General features: G+C 43.4%; 1 protein-coding gene across 1 annotated transcript; it reads right to left on the minus strand.

Moving 5' to 3' along the window:
- Positions 1-14,312: 14,312 nt before the first annotated feature.
- LOC128970088 (protein NYNRIN-like) lies at positions 14,313-17,483 on the minus strand. The gene has a single exon (XM_054385109.1). It carries the CDS (start codon positions 17,481-17,483, stop codon positions 14,313-14,315), a length of 3,171 nt encoding a protein of 1,056 aa, XP_054241084.1.
- Between the last annotated feature and the right edge of the window lie 6,292 nt (positions 17,484-23,775).

Here is a 23,775-nt window from a genome sequence, read left to right on the forward strand (position 1 = left end):
TGAGTGCTTCATCCAAGATACTCTGGCCTTACAGAATAGTTATCACAATGTTAAATCCAATGTTAAATGTTTCTACTTTGTTTTTCTATTTAAGTGCCTGATTAAAATATTTAGTTATATTTTAATGCTAGGGGTTTAGAGGGTGTCAGTTATTGTAGCATATGGGTGGAAACCTCACTGGATCTTGAATACTTTCTCATCCAGAAAACAGCATACACATCCATGTGAGCTCCGTTCTTACTATCTCAAGTTCTTCTTGCTATGTGATCACTCCAGTTACTTTGTGAAGACTACTTGTGCTTAATACTCCCTGACCCCCACAGAAAATGCAAATCAAAAGGTAAAAATAAGCATCTCTCATATATGGAACACGAGTCTCTGAACAAATGTATTAACGCTGTAGCAGCTTAGTGATGTAGGGGAGCAGGAAGAAGCCAGGTCGTACAGCCCCATAGATACAACCCTACACAAGGACAAGGGCTTTGTTATATTTTATAAACATTGCTGAATGGGGTGGCTCAGGAACTGCTCCATTTTTGACCCCTGATGGGAATATATAAGAAGCAAGCGAGGACAATGAGAACAAGCTAGGAAGGTAACTGGAAGCAACAATCAGAACCTGATTTCACTCTAACTGGAAAAACAGTAGTTTTCCACTAATTTCACTGTGTCAGTGTGAGCAAGTGCAAGCCTAGTGCAGCCTTTTAAATTCTAAGTTTCTAGTACGCTGTGGCCTGTAGATTTGATTTCTCTCTCTTTTTTTTTCTTTTTTTTTTTTTTTTTTTTTAGTTCACACATTAGATGCATTTGAGCTGTTGTGTAAGTTTGTTTCTAGTGCCTCAATTTACAGAACTTATTTTAAAGCTCTATAAAAATTTAACTTGGTTCAGCATAAAGATTCTTAGAGTTGAAATTTTCTCCTTACGATTTCATAGCTGTGGAATTGCTGTTAGAACACTTTTTTCCCAGTTGTGTTACTGCTTTAAAATATGTATAGTAATCTATGCATTTATGTTCAGCTTTCACATGTCCTTTTCTTTTTGTTTCCGCCTAAAAAAAACCTAGAAAACCTAGAGATATGTATGTATCTGCTTTTAAGCCTGCAGCTGTCATGACTTTGGTTGAAATGTTACCTCGTTCTTCTATAGTTTATTAAAAAAAATGAGTTAGAAAACCCAATTTCATGGCTATTCTCTTGAGTCCTTTGGCTGTTCTGGAAAGGATGGAAGCAAGTTATGGGCCTGAATGAAGTCTGTGCTGTGATGAGGGTGCTCAGCCCATCAGTTAATGCATAAAACAGCAGTGCCCCCTTTCTTGACTACCAATGTGAAATTGCCAGCTAATGATGGTTCCTTACTACAATCCTGAGATGGAGAATTGAGTGCTGTAGGGCTAATCTCTGCCATCTAGGCTCAATTACACTGCACATAGGCCTTTGCTATTTCAGAGTATGTTGGGAGTGTTTTTGGACCTTGACATTCTGTAGCAACATCACCTGTTGCCATGTAGCTGAAAATGGCCAAAAAATTCTTTTGGAAGCAAATATTTATGTCATCTGAGAGATGCACTTGTTTGATGCTTAAATGTGTTGGGTTCCGGCTTCTGGTTCTTGCATCTCAGACACTGTTTTCCATCACGTATTTATCCTGGCAGAACATTAACATAGACTTAGCTGAGTGATTGTAGTTTTAAGTTTTGGTTGTATAGTGTTAGATATAGGACTTCACTGTTCAGTTTAAAAGAAACCATTTTGGAAGTTGTAGCTTTTGAAAAGATGAGCTGTTGCACTAGAGCAGCACTCAAAATTGCTTTTATCTGGGTGAGGAGGGTTTGGAGCTTTCTTGTTCTTGCCACCTTTGACTAGCACTGGTCACTTTGTTTTAGCTTTTTTTTTGTTTATTATGACTTTTGAAAGCTATATTAAATGGGCAGTGTTTATTATTTTTTGAAGCTGACATCATCTTTGTCATAATAAATACTGTTACATTAAAAATGTGACCATTTTTGTTTTCAGCTGTCCTAAGTAGTTTCCTTTATGCTTTTATGTTCTGAAAATACCTACTCACTTTACATTCAGGTTGAGATCATTCTGATTTGGACTCACATTTGGAACTATAGTAGCTCTAATCCTGAATGATGCTGAATGATGGATTTGGGACATGCTGGATAAGTTTGGGATCGTAAAATTGCTTAGATTGGAAGCGACCTTAGAGATCATCTACTTCAAGCTTCCTGCTAGGGGCAGATACACCTATTCCAGAGTTTCATCCCCTTGTACTGGAGAACTTCTTAAGATCCAGTCTAAACCTACTCTCCTTCAGCTTAAAACAATTCCCCCTTACCTATTGCTAGACACCCTTAGGAAAAGTCCCTCTCCAGCCTTCCTATAGGATCTCCTCAGCTATTGAAAGTCAGCTCTAAGGTTGCCCTGGAGTTTTCAGGCTGAACAACCCCATCTCCCTCAGCCTATCCTCATAGCAGACGCGCTCCAGCCTTCTGCTGGAGTCCCTGATATACAGCTGAGATGCAGTTGTTACTCTTTTGTTTGTTTGTTTTTAAAAAGGGTGACGTTTCTAAATCCTTGGACAAGCTGGTTAACAATTTTATGAACCACAGTGTAAAGAAGAAGTTTCTGCTAGAGAAGTGTCAACTGCTGTTGTGAAATCAACACCAAGTCTTCATCATAAATCAGTGCTGCCAGTTCCTTCCCTTTTTTCACCTTAAATCCATTCATGTTTCTGGTGGTGATGTCTGACTGCATTTACTCTTTTAAGTGCTACTGGGCACTGGAGTGCCATTCTCTGTGCCCACGGGCTGCTGGAGCATTGGCTGCTTTAAAGGCTGCCTGATCCAAGGTACACCCCAGGTTGGCCTGTGCTTGTGGGCATGGCTTGTGCACCCCGATGGCTGATGGCACTTGATTGTCGAAAGAGATGTGGTTCTGGTATCCAGTGTGAGTGCTGCACCAACATTAGATTTGACCTCAAGTGACCTTTGACCTTGCAGATGCTTCTGTCCTGTGACCTGACATAACTTTTACTGTCCTCTGACTTCAAGGGACATTTGACCTCAAGTGGCATCTGTCCACTGACATTGAATAACCTTTGATGTAGACTAACCTTTGTCCTCTGATGTTGAGCAGCCTCTGCCTTCAAGTAAATGTTGACCTAGAATAACCTCTACCCTTTGGCCTTAATTATCCTCTGATCTTTGACCTTAATAACTTCTAACCTGTGATCTAAAGTAAAGTTAGACCTCAAGTAACCCCAACTCTGTGTTCTGAAGCCATCTTTGACCTCAGCTAATCTCTGTGCTGTGGCACAGACTGGACTGGTCTGACTCTTGAAATGGGCCTCAGAGAACAGATGACTTCCTGTGTGTCCCCTGCTTGCCTCAGGCACAAGCCAACAGCAGCAGGGCCTTCTGGCTTCTGTGCTGGTGGCAAGCTCCTCTTGTGTGCAGATGTACCTGCAGATAGCTAAAAGTCTTGCTTCCTTGCTTTGTATTTCCTAGTAGTGATTTTCTAGCCTCCGCCTCATCACACCCTGTTGGACCTCGAAACGTTGCTGGTTTAAAAAGCATCTGAGGGAGCTGGGGGTGTGCAGTCTGGGGAAGGTGGAGGCTGAGGGGAGACCTCATTGCTTTCTACAGCTCTCTGAAGGGAGGTTGGAGTGAGGAGGGGGCAGCCTCTGCTCCTTAAATGGCAAGCAACAGGACCAGAGGAAATGGTTCCAAGCTGCACCAGGGGAGGTTCAGGCTGGATATTAGGAAAGATTTCTTCACAGAGGGCGGTCTCAAACACTGGAATGATCTGCCCAGGGCAGTGCTGGAGTCACCATCCCTGGAGGAGTTAAAATGGTGTGTGGGCCTGGCACTGAGGGACATGGTTTAGTGTTGACCCTTCAGTGCTGGGTCGAAGGATGGACTGGATCATCTTTGCGGTCTCTTCCAACCAGATGTTTTGTGCGATTCTGTGTGATTCTGTGTTTCCATGCCAGGTCTGGCTGCCCTGTGCTGTGGTGACGGCAGAGACAGGGCCGCGCCACGGTGCTGTGTGCTGAGCCTGCAGCAGAGGGCAGGCTGGAATCGCCTAACCGGGAACTGTCTGCAGAGCTTTTCGGTGTGACGGTTTGCAAAGAGATCCTGAGTTCATAGATCACAGAATTAAAAAGTGGTTTGGGTTGGAAGGGACCTTTAAAGGTCGTTTCCTGTTGGTGGAAGGACAGGCAAATCGCTTTTAATTAAGCATTGCCAATTCTAAGGGCACGTAGATCTCACAAACACGCCGTGGTTGGTGACCTGGAGCCTGACCTGCAGAACCAGCCAAGCGCAGGGACAGCTTTGTCAGCTGCCCATATCCACCATCCCGACCAGCTGCCAAATGGACTGGGAGTGCTGTGCTGCAAAGGTGAACGGATAGGTAAGATTTCACAGTCATCCTAAACTGCTTCATTGCTCTGCAAGAATTACATATCTTTTGGGTGTTTTCTACCTTTAATCTTCATACCTGGACAGTCTTTCGGAATCTACTCAGTGTGGTTTAAACTCACCTCCCTCACCTGACAGGATAAGATAGCTGTACAAAGTGATCTGATTAGGCTTCAAGTGATGATGTGAGATTGGAGCAGGATGGAGGGTGGGCATTATCGTGGCCCATTCTGCACGTGGGAGTGGAAGGCAAGGGGCATGTGTTGCTGGCAGTGTGTCGGCAGGCACAGCTCTGCCACAGCCAGGCAGTGACAGCAGATGTTGTACCGGGGAGATGACAAACACCTGGAGAGGGAAGGTGTGAAAGCGGTCAGAGAGAAGCAAAAGGGAAAGGAGAAAATGGAGGGAAAGCCGGTGGCTTGGGAAAGGGAGTTTGTCAAATGAGTTTATGAAGAGGAGGAAGCATGGAAGAAAGGCCTTAGGATTTTGACAGCATCAAGTCAGAAATAATATGCAAGGAAAACAAACCTGGAAGGGCTCAAGAATTAACTGAAACAGCACAAAGAGCAATGGTATTAAAGGGAAGGAGGAAATGAAGCTTTAGCTGTATACAGGCAGGGAGAGAGGGTTCAGAAAAACAATTTAAAGGAGAAGGTAATGTTTTTTTCATCTCCTCAGGTGAGAGAAGAAAATGTTAAGGAAATGAATTAATTCAGAAAATGATTTGCAGTAAATCTGAAGATCCAGAGAGCTAGCTGAAAGGTAGAGATTGGAGATGGTCAGAGAGTGTTTTTGAAAGGAAGAGGAAAACCACAGCAGATCGTGACAGTGCTGGCACAGCCTGGCTGTAATGGGGAGCAAGGTCTTTGAAATGAGTAGGATCATCCATGGAGTGACCAATCTGAGTGGAGGAATCAAGGCAGGTGCTTACAAGCCAGTCTCCAGTGTTGGAGGCAAAAATGGATAACATGAATACTGCACGCTATAAAGAAGAGCCCTCAGGTCAGGGTGCAGGAGCCCAAGAACTGGTGGTAGATGGAAATATCTCAAAGCAAATGAAGGGAAGCTGACTAACTTCAGCCTCTTGCTGCCACAAGTTACATTTCATTAGTGAAGAGGCATTCATATGCCCTTAGTGAATGTGCCATTCAGTCAGTGGTTTCCCCAAGCAGGAAATGAGGACATGATCTAGCACAGAAACAGATGTAGATCTCACGAAAAAAACCCAGCCTGGTGTATTGCTGTCTCCCACTGTTATCATATGGCAGCACTGAAACACTTTTGCATGTTGCTTTGAAGTAAAAAAACTTTGCAGTGCACTTCCAATCCCAAAACATCAAGAAACAGCCAAGTGTGCCTGGCAGTTTCTTAGCGCTAGGTGGCATTACATGGAAAGACATAAACCCAACTCCTCCAATGGTGAATCTCTGCATCTCAGTGGCATCATCAGCTTGGTGTGGAAAATTTTGAACAGCGTTGTTAAGGGTCAAGATGAAATGCTGCAGACTGATGGAAGAAAAAGTTTTGCTGTGCTACAAAAAGAGATTGTTGTGATGATAGCAGAGAAGTTGGGACGATACCTGTAAGTTCCTAGAAGACAGTTTTCTGGATTTAAAGATTATGTCCAATGTGCCCCCCCCCCCCTCACCCCCCTTCCCCCAGTGTCTTTGGCTATGTTGAGCATGTGGTACTTCATTACAGGGCTGTCAGTGGGGCTTGCCACTCAACCTCCTCTGCCCCTGCCCCAGTTTTCTGTGGAATAACACTTCCTGCCCATTATTTTTAAAGAAGGGGCAGAGGGACAGGAGGTTGTGTGAAATACTGATAGCAATCACCTACATGAGCAGGTAATAACTTCTGTGTCAATACTATTATTATTTTTCCTAATCTCTGAAGTGAGGGTAATAGCAGACATAGAAGTCTTCCACCCTCTCTTCTCCTCACCAGTTTGGATAACTGCTTATGCTGTTGGGTAGCAAAAGTAAAGTGTCCCAGAGGTGACTCTGCTATTGGAGACTTACTGGTTTCTACCTTAAGGTAGATCTGACAATAGGACATTGAGTATTGTACACGCTGCAGTGGGCTGGTTATGGCAAAGGAAGGCCATGTGCCCAGGGTAAATTTACCTGGGATTATATTTTGCCTCCTATGGCTTCAAGTGACAGTGATTTGAATGTGTTTCGATGATTCATCTTCTAACTCATGGTGGTTGTATTTTGTTTGGCCTCTCACCTACCATGGAGAGGAGCATGGAGGGGTCAGCTGCATACTCAGGTAAGTAGCAACCTCTTGTGTCTCTGTATATGGCTCCCTGGAGCTGCGCTTGCTGTGTTTTGGAGTGGTGTGAGAGGATAGATCTGTTCCTTGCACAGCTACAGTAATATTTGTACCACATGGCACAGAAAACATGCTGATGTTTGGAGAACACTAGGTAGATTTTTACCTGTTACTGAATGTTGTCTGCACATAGGTTAATAAAACTCTCTCTGTATGCAGGAGGAGGTAGAAAGCCCCTGTTGTGAAGAGGATAATCCTGAAATAGTTTTCAGAATCATACAGGTTGCTTTGAAAATGACCACAGGTGTAAACAGTTTTCCTTTTCTAGAGTGTTATTTATACAGGTCACAGTGGGTTTATGTAGCTAACCTTAAGCATGGATGATTTCTTACAGCATATTTGAGAGGAGGCTTTGCCACAAGTGTCACAGATGATAAATTAGCCCTTAAAGCTTTGCTCTAGATAGCTTCTGTCTCATTCAACCAGATCCTTCTGCCTCCACCTGTGCTCTGAGTGATACCTGTGGTGGAAGCATTGCTTTGCATACTGGGCACTAAGGCTGTGTGTCAGGAAGACCAACAGCAGACAGGAATCTCTGGTTGGAATGACCTTGAGCTCTGGTTGAAAGCAAAACTGGCCTCTGTGGGAAAGCATCTGGTGTGTGTGTTGCTGCAGACAGCCTCTGCTGCAGTGAGCAGATAAATGGCTGTCAGCTCTAGCAGGGAGTGGATTAGAGATCACAAGTTGTAGTAAAAGAAGAGAAAGGTTCAAGTTGTATGCTTGCATGCCCTTGCAGCCTACTAGGGTGCAGTCTGGTGTAGCTTAGTTCTGGTAATTGGATTACCAGCAATGAGAGAGGGTCATTAAATCTAGGAATAGAAAAATGTGCTAAAGGATTTTGTATCTTCCAGAAATGAGAATTCCCAGCATTTCTCCCCAGCTTAGCTCAATGATCTGACCTGTCCTTGTTTGTTTGTACTCAACTGTGAGAGGCATCATAGTAGCTCATTTTGAGAGAATGAAGATATGGGCCAAACGTGGTTGACTACTTAATTTTGGTTTTCTGAAGGATGGAGGTGGCAAGGCAAGGCAGCCCAAAAGATGGACAAATAGGCAAGACAGATGTGAGTTATTCTGTTAGCATCCAAAACCTTCAGGCAGGATGTCTTGCATTTTGACAGTTTCTAAACCTGAGCCTTGGCTTCCAAACCCATGAACGTGTGCCTTGTGGCAGGCAGTGTGTCATGGTGTTTGCTGTCTAAGCAAGCATTGATATTTCCTACTGAGGCACCTTCTGGAGAGGCAGCAGCTACAGAGGTGGCCTTGTTCTCCTCTCATGCAAACTCTCTACTGTCTAATGGTATTTCTTTGGCTGGAGAACTTACAAGATCATTTCTCCCTTACCTGGATGCTTTCACAAAACTGTTTGCATCTAGTTATCCTCAGAACCTCAGTTTTGCTGGTGAATTTGTTGGAAGGTGCTGGAGGCCAGGTGAAGAATACACAGATGTATGCACACAAGTGTGCATCCACTCACTCCCTTGCAGGACATCATTGTCAAAGACGTGCTGTTTCCATGGAAACAAAGCTAAAAATACTGAATAATGGAAATTAGAGACTCATCAGACAAGTATTTTCTATTCTGGACAAGGTTATTCTCTATATTCTCTGTCTACGTGTGTCTTCATGGGTTTCTGAAAGACTGTGGATTCTGTTTTGTTGGTTGTCTTTTCTTCTTATACACAAAGGACCCTCAGCGGCAGCCCCTGTTCTTTCTGAAGAAATACGCTGCATTGCATCACTATATGCTGCTGGAGCACCTCCATGAGATTAGAAATTCATGCTAAGGATTCTTCCCTCATATTGGTTGCTCTGTGAACACATCCCTTGGAAAGCCACCCCTGGAGCACTGAAATAGGCAGCCCAAAGCAGGCCATGCACTCCTGGTGCTTGGTCTTTGGATCAGGGACAAGCATATGCTTCATGCCAGCACTGGGAGAGTCAGAAAGGCACAAAGACACTGCTTTATCTTTGCCCTGTGGCTCTCCTGAACTGGTGTTGAGGACAGCTCCGAGGCCATGGTCTAACATGCAGCAGCAACTGGCTAAGTCTGCCTGGTACCATGCCCCAGGCCACCCTGCCACAGTCAGACAAAGCCTTTAGAAGCCTACAAAAGCGCTCATGCAAATCGCATGTAGGCAAGACTCTGCACTTTGGAAAATCTTACATTTTATTTCATAAACATAGGCATCTGCTGCTAATTAAAGTAGCAGCATATAATTATACCCTTTCTTATTAGTAGATATAGAGTTTGACAGTTGCTTAGATACAAAATAAGCAACTGCAGATTGTCTTCTGCACTTTAAAAAGCACAGGGAACTGGAACAATAGAATTGTAAACTTCTTCCATATATTCTTCAGTAAATGTCCCTGGGAAAAAGATATGTAATATCATTGGTAGCTTGTAGTTTTAGCTGTAAGGTTCTCCTGCTAAGTCTCTGCTTTCCTCCATGAAGAACCAACCAAAAACTTGCCATGGAGGAGGCAAGATACTTCCTTGGAGAAAACATTAGACAGAAGGAACAACAGTGCACTTAACAGCCACCATTTTGCTCATACTCCATTTCCTGTCCTTTTATTTACAATGAAATGAAGTTTTTCTTATTGATCCAGGGGCTTAGTGCGGTTATACTGTGATTTAACCCCAGCTGGCAACTCAGGCCCATACTGCTGCTCACTTATGCTCTCCCAGTGAGATGGAAAAGAGAATAGGAAAGGTAATCGTGAGAAAACTCATGGGTTGAGATAAAGACAGTTTACAAGGTAAAGCAAAAGCCACATGCACAAGCAAAGCAGAACAAGAAATAGATTCACCACTGTGATGGTTTGAAACTGCCTTTTTTAATTTTTCTTTGCAAAGTTCAAACAGAGAAAGCGAAAGAGTGTAAATAAGTCACTATTGGGTGTAAGAAAGCAAAATAATGATTGTTCTAAACACTTCCATTGGATAGATAGAAATGTTTAAGAACTATCACCCAAAACAAAGTGGGGCACTCTGCACTCTCTGCATTCTGCAGTCGGGGCAGATGCTGGGCTGTTTGGCTGCTGTTTCTTCTTCTCTTCTGGCTGAAGATAACACACGCTGACCTTGGCAGCTAAGTTAACAACTTTCTGCTTTAACTAACTCTCTGCTTTCTGTCCAGGCAGGTCTGGGGGAGAAGCTCCTGGGAGAGAGGCCCCTTTTGGAAGGGTCCCCTTTGGGGGGAAGCAAAGGGGGATTGGTTATGCTTTTCTGTTGATTGTATATATTTGTAAATGTTGTGAATTTTGTATATTTGTACATATTCATTGCATTTCATCATAGATTGTAGATTCTGCTTGTAAATACAGCTTTCATTTGCTTCCAGACTGAGCTAGCCTGGTTATTGTCAGTGGGGGGGGGAATTTCAGCTCACACTGACACAACCACTTCCCATCAGCAGGCAGGTGTTCAGCCATCTTCAGGATAGCAGGGCTCCATCAGCCTAATGGGTAACAAACACCATCACTTCCACTGGCCTCTGTTTCCTCCTCCTTCCCCCAGCTTTATCTACTGAGCATGACATCGTAAGGTATGGAATATCCCTTTGGTCAGCTGAGGTCAGCTGTCCCAGCTGTGTCCCCTCCCAGCACCTTATGCACCATCAGCCCTACTCACTAGTGGCGTGGTGTGAGGAGCAAAAAGGCCCTTGACCCTGTGTGAGCACTGCACAGCCGTAACTGAAACATCCTTGTGTTTTCAACATTCTTTGCAGCACAAATCCAAACCATAGCCTCATACCAGCTACCACAAAGCAAATTAGCTCTACCCCAGCCAAAACCAGCACTGCAGGCACCAGTGAATGAATAGGACTGTTCAGCATGCGCACACCATAGCTAACATCTTTAAAGACAGATATGACCCAAAGTGGTTATCTTACTTTTTTAGGAGTTAAGTTCATAGCCAAAACATTCTGGATGTGACAAGATGGATCTGCAGCTTTCTTAACAAAGTCCCTATTGCTTCTTATCAGAAAACTCATGATGCTAGAGTGACAAATCACTTTTCATGCCCCACAGAATGTCAGCTGTGTCCTCAGAGACACATTTGAGTGTGACTTTTTTTTTTCTCACATTCTGCTAATAACCCCCAACTTTTTTTCCTCACCAACCCAAAACTGTTGATACACCTACAGTCTCACTACTCTTGTTATTGTAGGAAATGTAATCAAAGTAGTTAATGCCACACTAATCCTCCTGATCGTGTGGTTATCTCTGAAGATGTCAGAAATGATGCTGCCTGTAAAAGAGATGATATATGCTCTGGCTAGTTCTGCACCAGCAAACCTTGGGAGCTAACCTTCAAGGTGCTAAAACACCTAAATCTGCAGTGAATTTTCAAAAACATTCAGCATTTCTCAACAGAAGTGACTAGTTTATTCCTAGAGAAAAAAATCATAGAATCATAGAATCATAGAATCAAGAAGGCTGGAAGAGACCTCAAAGATCATCGAGTCCAACCTGTCACCCTAAACCTCATGACTATCTAAACCATGGCACCAAGTGCCACATCCAATCCGCTCTTGAACACCTCCAGGGATGGTGACTCCACCACCTCCCTGGGCAGCCCATTCCAATGGCCAACCACTCTCTCTGTGAAGAACTTTCTCCTTACCTCCAGCCTAAACCTCCCCTGGCGCAGCTTGAGACTGTGTCCTCTTGTTCTGGTGCTGGTTGCCTGGGAGAAGAGTACAAGGTCTGTCCTTCCTCTTGGGCACTGTTGTAAGAGACCCAAACAAAAGGAGTGAGGCTTGCAGGAGTGCTCACAGGGCTTGATCTGCAGGGGGTGCCCAGTGGGTGCTGCAGCCAGTCACGCTCCTCTGGGACTGAAATCACAGCCAGTTTGGAGAATTAGGGGTTGAGCAAAAATCTTCTTCGTTATAGCAGCTTTTCTAGAATTTAGGGGTCTGTTTTGTGGAAAGCTGAAGGCAAAGTTGATAGCAGCTGAAGCTTGTTTCTCAGCACAGCAGGTTGAGGCAGTGGTCAGTCTTCAGCCAGATCACCAGTACAGCAGCTTGCCTGCACAAGGACATACTGCCATTTCTTCAGGCACCTGCATAACTTCTAAGGTCTTGAAGTTCTGCTAACTGCAACTCTTTATCACCCAGGATCAATTGTGAAATGATCTTCCTGTACGTGAACCCTGATCTGTGGTTTTCCTCACCTTTCCCAAATATGTGATAAGGGTTGTTAGCTAGCACTAAACAGGGTGTCAGACAGGAGTTCGGGTTTCAGACTGAGGTGATTGTCTACTTCATTGGTTATAGCTCACAAACAAAGACATCTCCCAGGAGACCCTCGCGATGCACACAAAGGAAGAGGTAGCTGGTGGAGAGTGATGGTTTGCTTACCACTGCCTGTGCAGCATGGTGGGGCTGACAGGATGGCAAAGGCTAGGCAGGTTAAGTTAGGCTGTGCAGCAGGCTTGGAGATTACTTTTCATATGCTTGTTACTGCTTGAGATTTTAAAAAAGAAAATAACAGGAAAGGAAAAAAAATAGAAAAAAAGAAAGAAAGAAGGAAAAAAAAGTCTCTAACCCCAAGATTTCCCAGTCTGATACAGTCATTAGGTGTAAACATTGTCTAAGTGCCCTCTGATGGTTGAGTATTGGTGGGTTTTGGAGCACCTCTTTCTCTCTCTCCAAATGGTCTTATAATGTCAGTGGGTTGCTGCTGTTTCCTCTCCCTTGAAACATCCCCACTTTTAGATTCTGCTCTGTCTTTTAGGCCAACATGTCTTTCAGTAGCTGATGTGAATACCTGATCAGTTTACTTGGTGCTTTCCAAGTTGGGCAAATCTGTAGCTCAGGTGTTCCTGAAATGCAGATAAAAATTGATTTAGAGAAGGACAGGAAACTCAGTAAGTTTCTTGTATTATGCTTTTATTACAGCGCTGGACACAGGTAGGATCTCTCCAAAAGACCTGTGTGTTGAAAGAGATTTCAGTACCAACTTATATAGTCCATGTTTCTTATCTTATTCGGAAATATATCAATGTGAAAATAACAGAGGGATGTTGAGGTTTACACAGGCAACCCTGTTTCCTCCTGTCTATACAAAGGTTATCTATCTAAAGATGACAGGGGATGGCCATATTTCACAGAATGTCAAAGGTTATCTATACAGGGGATGGAAGTCCTGGTTCCTGTTTGTTGGGCTTTTCCTTATCTATCTAAAGATGACAGGGGATGGCCATATTTCACAGAATGTCTATACAGGGGATGGAAGTCCTTCTTTTCTTCAATCATTTCCCCCCTTTCTACCATCCAATAGTATATTCCTATACTATATTTTCTTAAAATAATTTCCAGTTTCCAACTCATGCCTAAGTTTATCATTTTTATACCTCTCATATGATTTCACATCACTCTTTCCAATACACATAATTACCTTAATCAAGACTACTATTAATACTATTAATATGATAATCATTACAATTCCTACTAATAATTGTTTAAGCCAAAAAATGTTGGGCATCCACGAGGTTAACTTCTCCCAGAGGTTTGAAAATCCGTATGATATATCATCCCTGCTCACTTCATGGAATACCTTACTTTGTTCCCATATTTTATGCAAGTCCATTTCTATCTTCTTTTCCTCATTTACATATGTGCAACAACTATCATTCACTATTGTGCATAGTCCTCCTTCTTTGGCAAATAAAATATCCAGAGCGTATTTAAACTGTCCTGTAATTTTATGCAGACTCTCTATTTCCTTCTGCTCTGCACGAATGGCATCCTCAGTTGCTGCAAGGGCAATCTCCATACTGGCTGAGATATTCACTATAGCCTTTTCTAATTCACTCACTCCTATCATAGGAATCAGCCATCTGACAAAACTATGGAATCCCGTCGGTCTCTCTATTAGTGGGTTCAGTACTCTTTTTACCCTTCTCCAGGGACTTCTTACAATCCCTGTAGTTATTTCATTATGTATTGTATACTGTGGGATCAATTGTCCCCCTACACAATGTCCTTCCCAGTTCTCTGGCAAGCTCTTTCGTGCATATCCATCTCCACACAGCCACCACCAACCTGGAGCCATCTTACACTGATTCAAATATGATTGCTTTTTAAAATCATAATACTGTTTTAGCCTCCTCTTGAGTTCTCTAAATTTTCCTATTTTAGTAGTATTTATGCAACTTGGTAACTCAAAGATTTTTAAAAAATGCCTATTCCCAAATGGGAATCTGGTAATATTTCTGTCAGTACATCTTGCATATGCTTTAATTTCTTGTTTCTCATCCCAAGGTAAAAGTTCATATTTAGGTCCCTTTTCTCCGTTCCCCATTCCGTATTGGCATGTAAGATCTGAAAAATCTTTCCCTACTTTAACTTCAAATGTCCAATTCTTATGAGGTATTCCATAAAGTGGCACTTCTAATTGATCAGTTGGGAGAGTAGTACATAACCAACATGACTCTAGCTTAAACCCTAAAGTTATATTTCTCATTACTTGTACATACAAATTATTATCCCACGCTACCACTATTACTATTTTAAGTAACAGCAGATAAGTAAACATTATTGACGAGTTATTCTCAACTTCAAATCTCCCAGCTCTTCTGCTTTCCAAGGGCTGCCTTTTGCCTTCTTTACTCGCGTGTGATGTATCCAAGCAGCTTGCTCTCTGATTTTGATAGCTGTGAAGGATATCAGCAACACTTGATATGGTCCTGTCCACTTGGGTTCCAGGGGATTTTCTGAAAGAGATCTAACATAGACATAATCTCCAGGTTCTACATCATGAACTGGTTTGTCTAGTCCCCTCACATTGGTTCCAATCACTTGTTTGTTAATCATGTTTAAATTCTTATAAATCTGTTGAACATACCTATTCAACATTTCTTCTCTGAACTGCCCTGGTTCAGAAGGATTCATTGTTCCCACCACATAGGGTCTTCCAAATAGAATTTCAAATGGACTTAACCTCTCCTTAGTCCTTTGCTTAGTTCGAATTCGCAGCAGGGCAATTGGTAATGCTTGCGGCCAAGGGAGTTTTGCCTCCTGTCCAATTTTTATTATCTGATTCTTAATTAAATGGTTCATTTTCTCCACCTGTCCACTTGAGCGTGGATTGTAAGGAGTGTGGAGTTGCCAATCAATTCCTAAGATTTTACTTATTTGTTGTACTACCTTGGCCACAAAATGTGATCCTCTATCTGAGGAAATAGTAGCAGGCACCCCAAACCGGGGTATTATTTCTTGTAACATTATTTTGGTAACCTCCCGAGCTTTGTTTGTGCGACAGGGAAATGCTTCTGGCCAACCAGAGAAGGTGTCAGTAAGTACCAAAAGATATCTATATCCCCCCTTTCTTGGAAGTTCAGTGAAATCAATTTGCCACTGTTGTCCTGGATAATTTCCTCTACTAATCTGTCCAAGCTTGACTTCTTTCGCCACCTTGGGGTTGGCCCTAAGACATACTTCACATTGTCGAGTTACCTGCTCTACAGTTGTGTACAATTTTCGTGCTATGCACTCCTGAACCAACTTTCGATACAGAGCCTCAGCTCCCCAGTGAGTTTTTCCATGTTCCATCTGAACAAATGCCCAAAGGAGGTTACTAGGTATGACTAATTTCCCATCCGGTGTCCTAGCCCATCCTTTCTCTATCCTAGTCCCTAAAAGATCCTTAATTAATTTCTGATCTTCTGTGTTATACACAGGCTCTGGTTCCTTTTGCTCAATTGTCAGTTTACCATCTGGGACCAAAACAAATTCTGCCACCTCTTTCCCCTCCCTGGCTACTGTTTTAGCCGTTTTGTCTGCCAACCGGTTACCTCTTTCTTGACCACTGTTTCCCTTTTGGTGTGCTCTGCAGTGCATTATAGCCACTTTGCTTGGTTTCTGTACTGCTTCCAATAACCTCAATATTTCTTCTGCATGCTTAATGCCTTTTCCTTGGGTTGACAATAGTCCTCTCTCCTTCCAGATGGCTCCATGGGCATGCACTACTCCAAAGGCATACTTGGAGTCTGTCCATATGTTTGCCCTTTTTCCTTGAGAGAGCTCCAAGGCTCTAGTCAGAGCAATTATTTCCGCCTTTTGGGCAGAAGTGTTACCTGGTAGTGCTTCTGCCTCAATCACCTCTTCTTCTGTAGTTATAGCATACCCAGCCTTTCTTTCTCCCTGGATCACAAAACTGCTTCCATCAGTATACCAGTTATGATCTGCCATCTCCAGGGGTTCTTCCTTCAGGTCAAGTCTGCTGGAGTAAGTGGCCTCGATTGTTTCCAAACAGTCATGGATTACTGATTCTCCATTACTTCCCTGGAGGAAAGAGGCTGGATTGACAACATTAGTGACTTTGATCTCCACATCATCCTGCTCCACTAATATAGCCTGGTATTTAAGGAATCGTTGTGGAGACAACCAGTGTCCCCCTTTGGCTTCCAGCACAGCAGAGACTGTATGTGATACCAGGACTGTGATCTTCTGTCCCATTGTGAACTTGCGGGACTCCTGAATGTTGACTGCAACTGCAGCCACAGCCCTCAGGCATCCTGGCCATCCTTTGCTTACCTCATCCAGTTGTTTAGAGAGGTATGCCACTGCTCTTCGATAGGGTCCTAAAGTTTGTGCGAGGACCCCAAGTGCTATTCCCTGACTTTCATGGGAATATAACAAAAAGGGTTTAGTGACATCAGGTAGGCCTAGTGCTGGTGCCCTCATCAGTTCCCTTTTTAAAGTGTGGAAGGCTTGTTTAGCTTCTCCGTTCCATTGCAGAGCCCTGTCAGCCTTCCTCAATAATTCATAAAGAGGTTTGACAAACAGGCCGTAATTATAAATCCACAGCCTACACCAGCCTGTCATTCCCAAGAAGGTTCGGAGTTCTTTTACTGTGTTGGGAAGTGGAATGGAGCATATGGCTTCCTTCCTTTCAGGGCCCAGTACTCGTTGTCCCGCAGTCAGTTCATATCCCAAGTAAGTTACTTGCTGCTGTACTATTTGGGCCTTTTGTGGGGAGACTCGATACCCATTAAGTCCCAGAAAATTTAACATACTCACAGTCCACTTTTCACATTCTTCTGTGGTTCGAGTTGCTATCAAGATATCATCTACATACTGTAGTAGGACTCCATCTCCTTCTGGCTGATCCCACTTCTCCAATTCTTTTGCCAGTTGATTTCCAAAAATAGTGGGGCTGTTTTTAAATCCTTGGGGCAACACTGTCCAGGTCAGTTGGCATTTTCTGTTAGTTTCTGGATTCTCCCATTCAAAAGCAAACAGTGACTGACTTTCAGGGGCCAGAGGTAGGCAGAAAAAAGCATCTTTTAAGTCCAGGACGGTAAACCATTCTAACTCTGTCCTTAATCGAGTTAAGAGAGTGTATGGGTTTGCTACTACCGGATGAATGTCCCTCGTAATTTTATTTATGGCCCTTAGATCCTGCACTAGCCGATACCCTCCTGTGGGTTTCTTCACGGGCAAAATTGGGGTGTTGTATGATGATTCACATTCTGTTAACAGCCCATATTTTATAAATTTTTCTATAATGGGCAAAATTCCTTCCCTATCTTTTCTCCTTAAAGGATATTGCTTTATCCTGATTGGTTGGGCTCCAGGTTTAAGATCTATTGTTATCGGTAAAGCATTTTTGGCCCTTCCAGGATGCTCAGTGTCCCAAACTCCAGGATATACCTGATCTTTTATACTTTCTATTATTTTGTTTTCATCTCGTTGAGGGCTCATTAGTGCAAGACTTAAAACCTCAATTAACTGTTCCTCCCTTACCCTAAATTCTACCTTCCCCTTATTAAATTTAATTTCAGCTCCCAATGCTTCTAACAAGTCCCTTCCTAGTAATGACTTTGGGGCATTTGGCATATATAAAAACTTATGTAAGCCCCAGATTTTACCATATTTATATTTAAGAGGTTTAAAAAAATATGCCTTCTCAGTTTGACCTGTAGCCCCTACCACAGAAACATAGCTCTCATCCAAAGGTAGCAAAGCTTCATTTAAGACTGAAAAGGTTGCTCCTGTATCAACCAGAAACTCCAATTTCTTTTCCTTTTCCCCTAGCCTTATTACAACCAGAGGGTCTGCCAGGGTAATTCCCTCCGGTCCCCCCTAATCAACCTCTTCCAGCTGTGCCTGTACCCTATTTTTCTTTTTCCTTTCTGGACATTCTCTTTTCCAATGTCCCTTCTTCCTACAGATTGCACATTGATCCTTTTCCAACCGTGCCCTGGTAGGCCCTTTAGTTTCCCTATTTTCCTGCAACGCTGCCACCAACATCCTTTTTTCTTTTCTTCTATTCTCTTCTTCCCTGTTAGAGAATACCCTCCATGCTACATCCAAAAGTGCCTCCAAATCCCTTCCCTGTGGAGCTGGCAATTTTTGCAACTTCTTTCTGATATCACCAGCAGATTGCCCAATAAATAATGATACCAGTTGTTGTGTACCTACTTCTGACCCAGGGTCAAGAGAGGTTTTTTTCCTCATGACCTCCCTCAGCTTATCTAGGAATTCTGAGGGTGATTCACCAGGCCCTTGTCTGACTGAGTATAATACAGACCAGTTAATTGTTTTCGGGATGGCTTTTTCCATTCCCCTGGCTATAAATTCCCTGTACTCTTCCAGTCTAGTTCTTTGCAGGGCATCATTTGTATTCCATCCCGGATTTTGGAGTGGAAATACATCCCCTATATTCGCTCCCCCTCCCCGAGTTTGTATTCTTTCTGTTGCTATTTCTAATCCGTGTCTTTCAATTAATTGTTTTTCTGTTTCAGTCATTTGTTCCAGTAATAACTGGATATCATCCCAGTCTGGGTTATGCTGCCTGATCATAAATCGAAAATGAGTAGCTGTCCCAGTAGGGTCATTACGATAATTTTTAGCCTTTTTCCTCCAGCTATCCAAATCCTGGCTTGTAAAAGGTACCTTAATCCAGACTGGGTCACCCTCTGGCCCTACTGCTTGTCGCAGAGGGGCCTGAATGGGTAGCTGGGAAGCCAGGGCAGTTACTTGTTGTCTTCGGGTCCTTCTTGCCACTGGGCTTCCCAGAGCCTGGGTTGTGGAGCTAACTCCAGTGTCACTATCAGAATCACTGCTGTTACCAGGACCCTCTGTGTTATCTCCTGGACCTGCTGTCACTACCCCTTGCAGTTTTCCTGGGGGGTGATAAAACTCAGGCAGGTCTTTCGGGTCCTCAAGTTTAAGGCATCTCTGCCCTATGCTACATGCAGAACAACACCTTTTCAAATGTGCCTGCCTCTTGTTCTTAGCCTTATTTTCCTTCTCAAGGGCCAAAACTAGTGGATCTGAGGGAGCTCTTATACCACAGTCCCTTTGAAGATCAGGATGTTCTCGGAGATAGAAAAACATGTCAGCATATATTGACTCTTCCCATTTTTGTTTTCCTCTTAAAAACAACATCAATTGCAATAAAGTGTTACACTCTAGGCTCCCATTTACAGGCCATTTTTCTCCATCACCTAACTTATATAATGGCCACCACCGGGTACAAAATTTAATTAGGGTCTGTTGTTTTGTCGACCCTCCTGGAGTGCCTCCAATTTCATCCCAGTGGGCAAGTATACAACCAAGTGGGGTATGTTTTGGGATCTCACTGCTTTGTCTGCCCCCCATTCTACACAATACAGCACAGTACTGGCTTTTTACAACACACAACAAATACAATTATGACAAAATGACCGGTCCCAAACATACAATTATTGGCCACACTTCCATTCGCTCATTCGCTTTGTCCCTCTCTGGCCGTCCTCCTCGCGGAGAAACGGAACCGCAGATTGGGACTCCCTCTCGCTTCGTAGATTTTCTACGTCTCAGTCACACACACTCAACCACACACTCAAATTATAAACAGTGTTTATAATACTTTAAGTCCTTTAGGAACCCCCCTGGTTCCAACTGGTACACTTAAAATATAAACAATATTTTAAGTCCCTTTAGGAACCCCCCTGGTTCCAACCTGTATACTTAAAATATAAACAATATTTTAAGTCCCTTTGGACCCCCCTGGTCCAACCTAAGAGCTCTTTTCCCTAGGGGTGGCAATAAATGCTCCTCTCCCGCGCAGGGCGTCCCTCTGCGACTTACGGATACGACCCCTCCTCTTTTAATAAAAGCATACCTTCTCTCCGTCAGCAGTCTTGTCTGTTCCTGCGGTGATCTGGTGAGTAGAGGAGCTCTACTCGAGAATCTCTCGGGGGCGCCCTGAGAGGTCCTGTTCCTCAACAGGTCCCGCAGCCAAACAGAGGTGTCCTGCCGCGGTCGCCAAAATGATTTAGAGAAAGACAGGAAACTCAGTAAGTTTCTTGTATTATGCTTTTATTACAGCGCTGGACACAGGTAGGATCTCTCCAAAAGACCTGTGTGTTGAAAGAGATTTCAGTACCAACTTATATAGTCCATGTTTCTTATCTTATTCGGAAATATATCAATGTGAAAATAACAGAGGGATGTTGAGGTTTACACAGGCAACCCTGTTTCCTCCTGTCTATACAAAGGTTATCTATCTAAAGATGACAGGGGATGGCCATATTTCACAGAATGTCAAAGGTTATCTATACAGGGGATGGAAGTCCTGGTTCCTGTTTGTTGGGCTTTTCCTTATCTATCTAAAGATGACAGGGGATGGCCATATTTCACAGAATGTCTATACAGGGGATGGAAGTCCTTCTTTTCTTCAATCAAAATGGTTCAAAATTTTTGTGCTGAGGACAGCATCAAGATACCAGTAGATAAACACCTGCTGTGTTGGCCCCTGGAGTCTGGATCTCTGTCTTCCTTGCAGCCTGCATGTGAGCTGGTTGGTTTACTCTGTGCTGCATGTCTCCTTACAGCCCACTGTGCACTGACATAGAGATGACACAGAGATAAAAGACTTTGAGGTGTGGGGAAAGTATTACAAGAAGGTGAAGTGCTGTGGAGAAGAACTCTTAACATCTTCTCCTGTCTCTGTTTATGCTACTGGCCCATTTCCCTTTCCTGCTCAGTATGATGCAAATTTTATTATTCCAGTAACATTAATTTGCCAGATCCACCTCTCTCTGAAAGACTTCTGACAAGAGGGCTGCACTGTGAGCTCCTGTGCTCTCCACCTCCCAATCAAAATTTTCAAATATTTAGATGTGAATTTAGAAGCTTCTTCTTTTTTTTTTTTTTGATGTTTTTATTTCTCACCACTAACTTCCTGGTTCCCAGAGGTAGATTCAGAGCTTAAAGGTAAGGGAAATGCAGTGTCACTGCTTCAGGCTTATCCACACAGAAGAAGAAAGCCTTCACCTCCTTCCAAACACAAGCAGAGCCCTGCTTTGTGTTAGAGAAGGTCATGCAAAACCCAGTAAAATCCTCACTATCGCTGGCTGAGGCAGCTGCTCACCCTTTTGATCTGTGGGCAGTTTCCAGTTGTGTCAGATGGTTTTTAGCAACTTCCCAATGATGTTGCTTGTAAACTCTGCCCTCTCCAGAGCACCACAGATCCTTTTCAGGAAACCACTTTTCAAAACAAGGTTATCTAAAACATTGCCTACTATAGTCTTGCTTGATACTGGCTTCAGGCAAGACCTGTGAGTGTGTTGGTGTACTGTGACAGAAGTGCATCTCTCTCTTTTTAAAATTTTTTTTCTTTTTTATTTTTCCTTTTTTTTTTTTTTTTCCTTGCTGTGAAGCATCTTCTAACTCAGACTCAAGTGATGAAGTTTCTAGTGTCACTGCAGATGGTTTCTGGGGCTTTGCTTTGTGCTGGCTGCAGGTACAGGCTCTACTGACAAAACATGAGAGGCTCATGTGTGGCAAGGAAAACCGACCTCTGCTGAGCTTACACACTCACTGTGTTCTCTGGGTTCCCTTTTTTTTTTTTTTTTTTTTTCAGATCTCTCTTTGCCGCATTTGGATCTCTCACCTGTTTTAACAGTTTGCTTTTTAAATATAGCTTTTATTTTAGAAGAGATTCTCCTCAGCCAACGTATCTCTTTCTAGACAATGCCTCAAGTATCTCACACAGACCCCTGAAAGGTTGTGGATGTCTTGTCCCTTGTTTCAGGGTCCATTTGCCAGCTGCCCTGCAGCTCAAGAGCAGCAATTAGACCTCCTCACAAGACAAAGGAAGGTACTTTCCATCCATCTGTAGCTGTCAGGCTGTTGGAGGAGGCTCTCCACATGAGCAAGTGCTGCCCATGAGCCAGCTGGGGTGGAAATACTGCTGCCAATGTGTATGGTGCTCTGGTTCAGGCAGGTCTCTGCATGTTGCTAAGGGCGTAGGGGCTGACTGGGTGAAACTGCAGAGGAGGAGTATGGAGCTGCAGCACCAGAATAGGCTGGGAGGGCAGGAAGTATGCTTTGTACGCTACTGGGGAAGGAGGCATGCATGGCCTGGTATAGGACCAGTACCACTTTGTCCCACAGTCGTTGTGGAGGGATGGCTGAAGCGCAGGAGACCAAAGCAGATTCTGTCTGAGAGAGCTGTCAGAGCAGATGTCTCTCATTATGTGCAAGTTACAAGTTACTACAGATCTGGGAGTGAGCTTCTAATGTGATCTGGGAAAGAAAATAATCTGAGGGGTGGAAAGGTGGTTCTCCAGCTAGAGTGGGTGTGAAATACCAAAGTGCCAAACTGGCTTCTTATATCCCCTCAGGGACTGAAACAATATTTACTTTGTGCTCTCACAAAAGCACAGAGCTCATCAAAGCTGTAAGTGCAATCAGCCTCTGTACACTAACCAGCAAGAAAAGAGGAAAAGTGAGGACCCAAGACCTGCTTTGTCACATTGATAAACTGCAGGTATCACCAGTGTGGGGGAGAGTCTGGAGTGCCTTTGCCAGACAGTTCTCTTCCGGTGGGCCAGTGCTCTCCTGTTGCAATTAAGGGATGTCTGAAGGGTACAGCTAATGGGAACACCTTGCTGTAGTTTGATGCATCTTATACCTCTAGCATCAGTAATATCTTTTCCAAATGATGTCTTGGAGAAACCTTAAATAATCCCTTGCCAGAAAATTAAATTTCAAATACTCATGTCATGCTTTTCTTCTGTGACTTTACTTTCAAGGTGTTGGAATAAGAACTTGCCCCCATTGCTTTGCCAGGAAAAAAAAGAAAAAGTTTTGTTTATCTCCAAGGTTTGTTGACTGTTCAGCATGACCTTCAGTGAATCTGACTAATCTGGGATGTTTTTGCTTCAGTGGACTAAAAGATACACAGATAAACACTACTGCACTGGAAACTCTTCTGGTGTCTGCAGTCCAGGCAAAATGAGGAAACATTGATATTGTCACATTGGGGTCATGTTGTTTCCTGCATGAAAAACAAAGCTTTTTTCAGAGTGCAGGTTTCAACAATTTGTTGGTCACTGTGTTGTTGAAAAAGAACCTCAAATTTTCTTGTTAGTCCTCTTCCCGTGCAGTAACCAGTGATGGTCAGTCAAACATTGTGCCACTGTTATAATGAGCTGAACCTAATACCTCAATGAAAAAAGTGTGTAGGTTGCAGGAGGGGATGAGAAGCAAACAGAGGCTATTCCTCTGACTGTATCAGCATGTTCCAACTCTAGTTTTGCCTAGTCCAGCTAGAAAGTCTCTGTTCATACATTTCCCTGCTGGCTTTCTTCTTCTGCTCTGGCTATCCAGTCCCAGTCTGAACACCAGCTCAGCTGGCAGTTCTGCTGCTCTGGGCTGCACCAGCAGTGTTGAGGAAATCCAGCAACCCGGAAAGACTGGGGTGACACTGGTGGTGGCTCTGCAAGCATGTTCCACATGTCCTGTTGCTCTGTTCTTTATTCCCTCGAGCAGACATTTTGATTCCCATCACATGCACTTCTGACTTAGACCACACTCAAGACCTTCCAGCTTCACCTCCTGTTTTCTGCAACAGTTGAAATATTTTTCTCCTGTTCTCTGTGTGTCCCTCAAAGGCAGTACAGTGCACAAGGGCATCGTTCAGTACAGAATACCTCATTCATAAATTTCCTAGGCACTCTTCTATACCCAGCCAGCAAGGGCATTTGTTAGGTGAGAGGGG

This window comes from Indicator indicator, chromosome 11, assembly GCF_027791375.1.
Source record: "Indicator indicator isolate 239-I01 chromosome 11, UM_Iind_1.1, whole genome shotgun sequence".
Taxonomy (NCBI): domain Eukaryota; kingdom Metazoa; phylum Chordata; class Aves; order Piciformes; family Indicatoridae; genus Indicator; species Indicator indicator.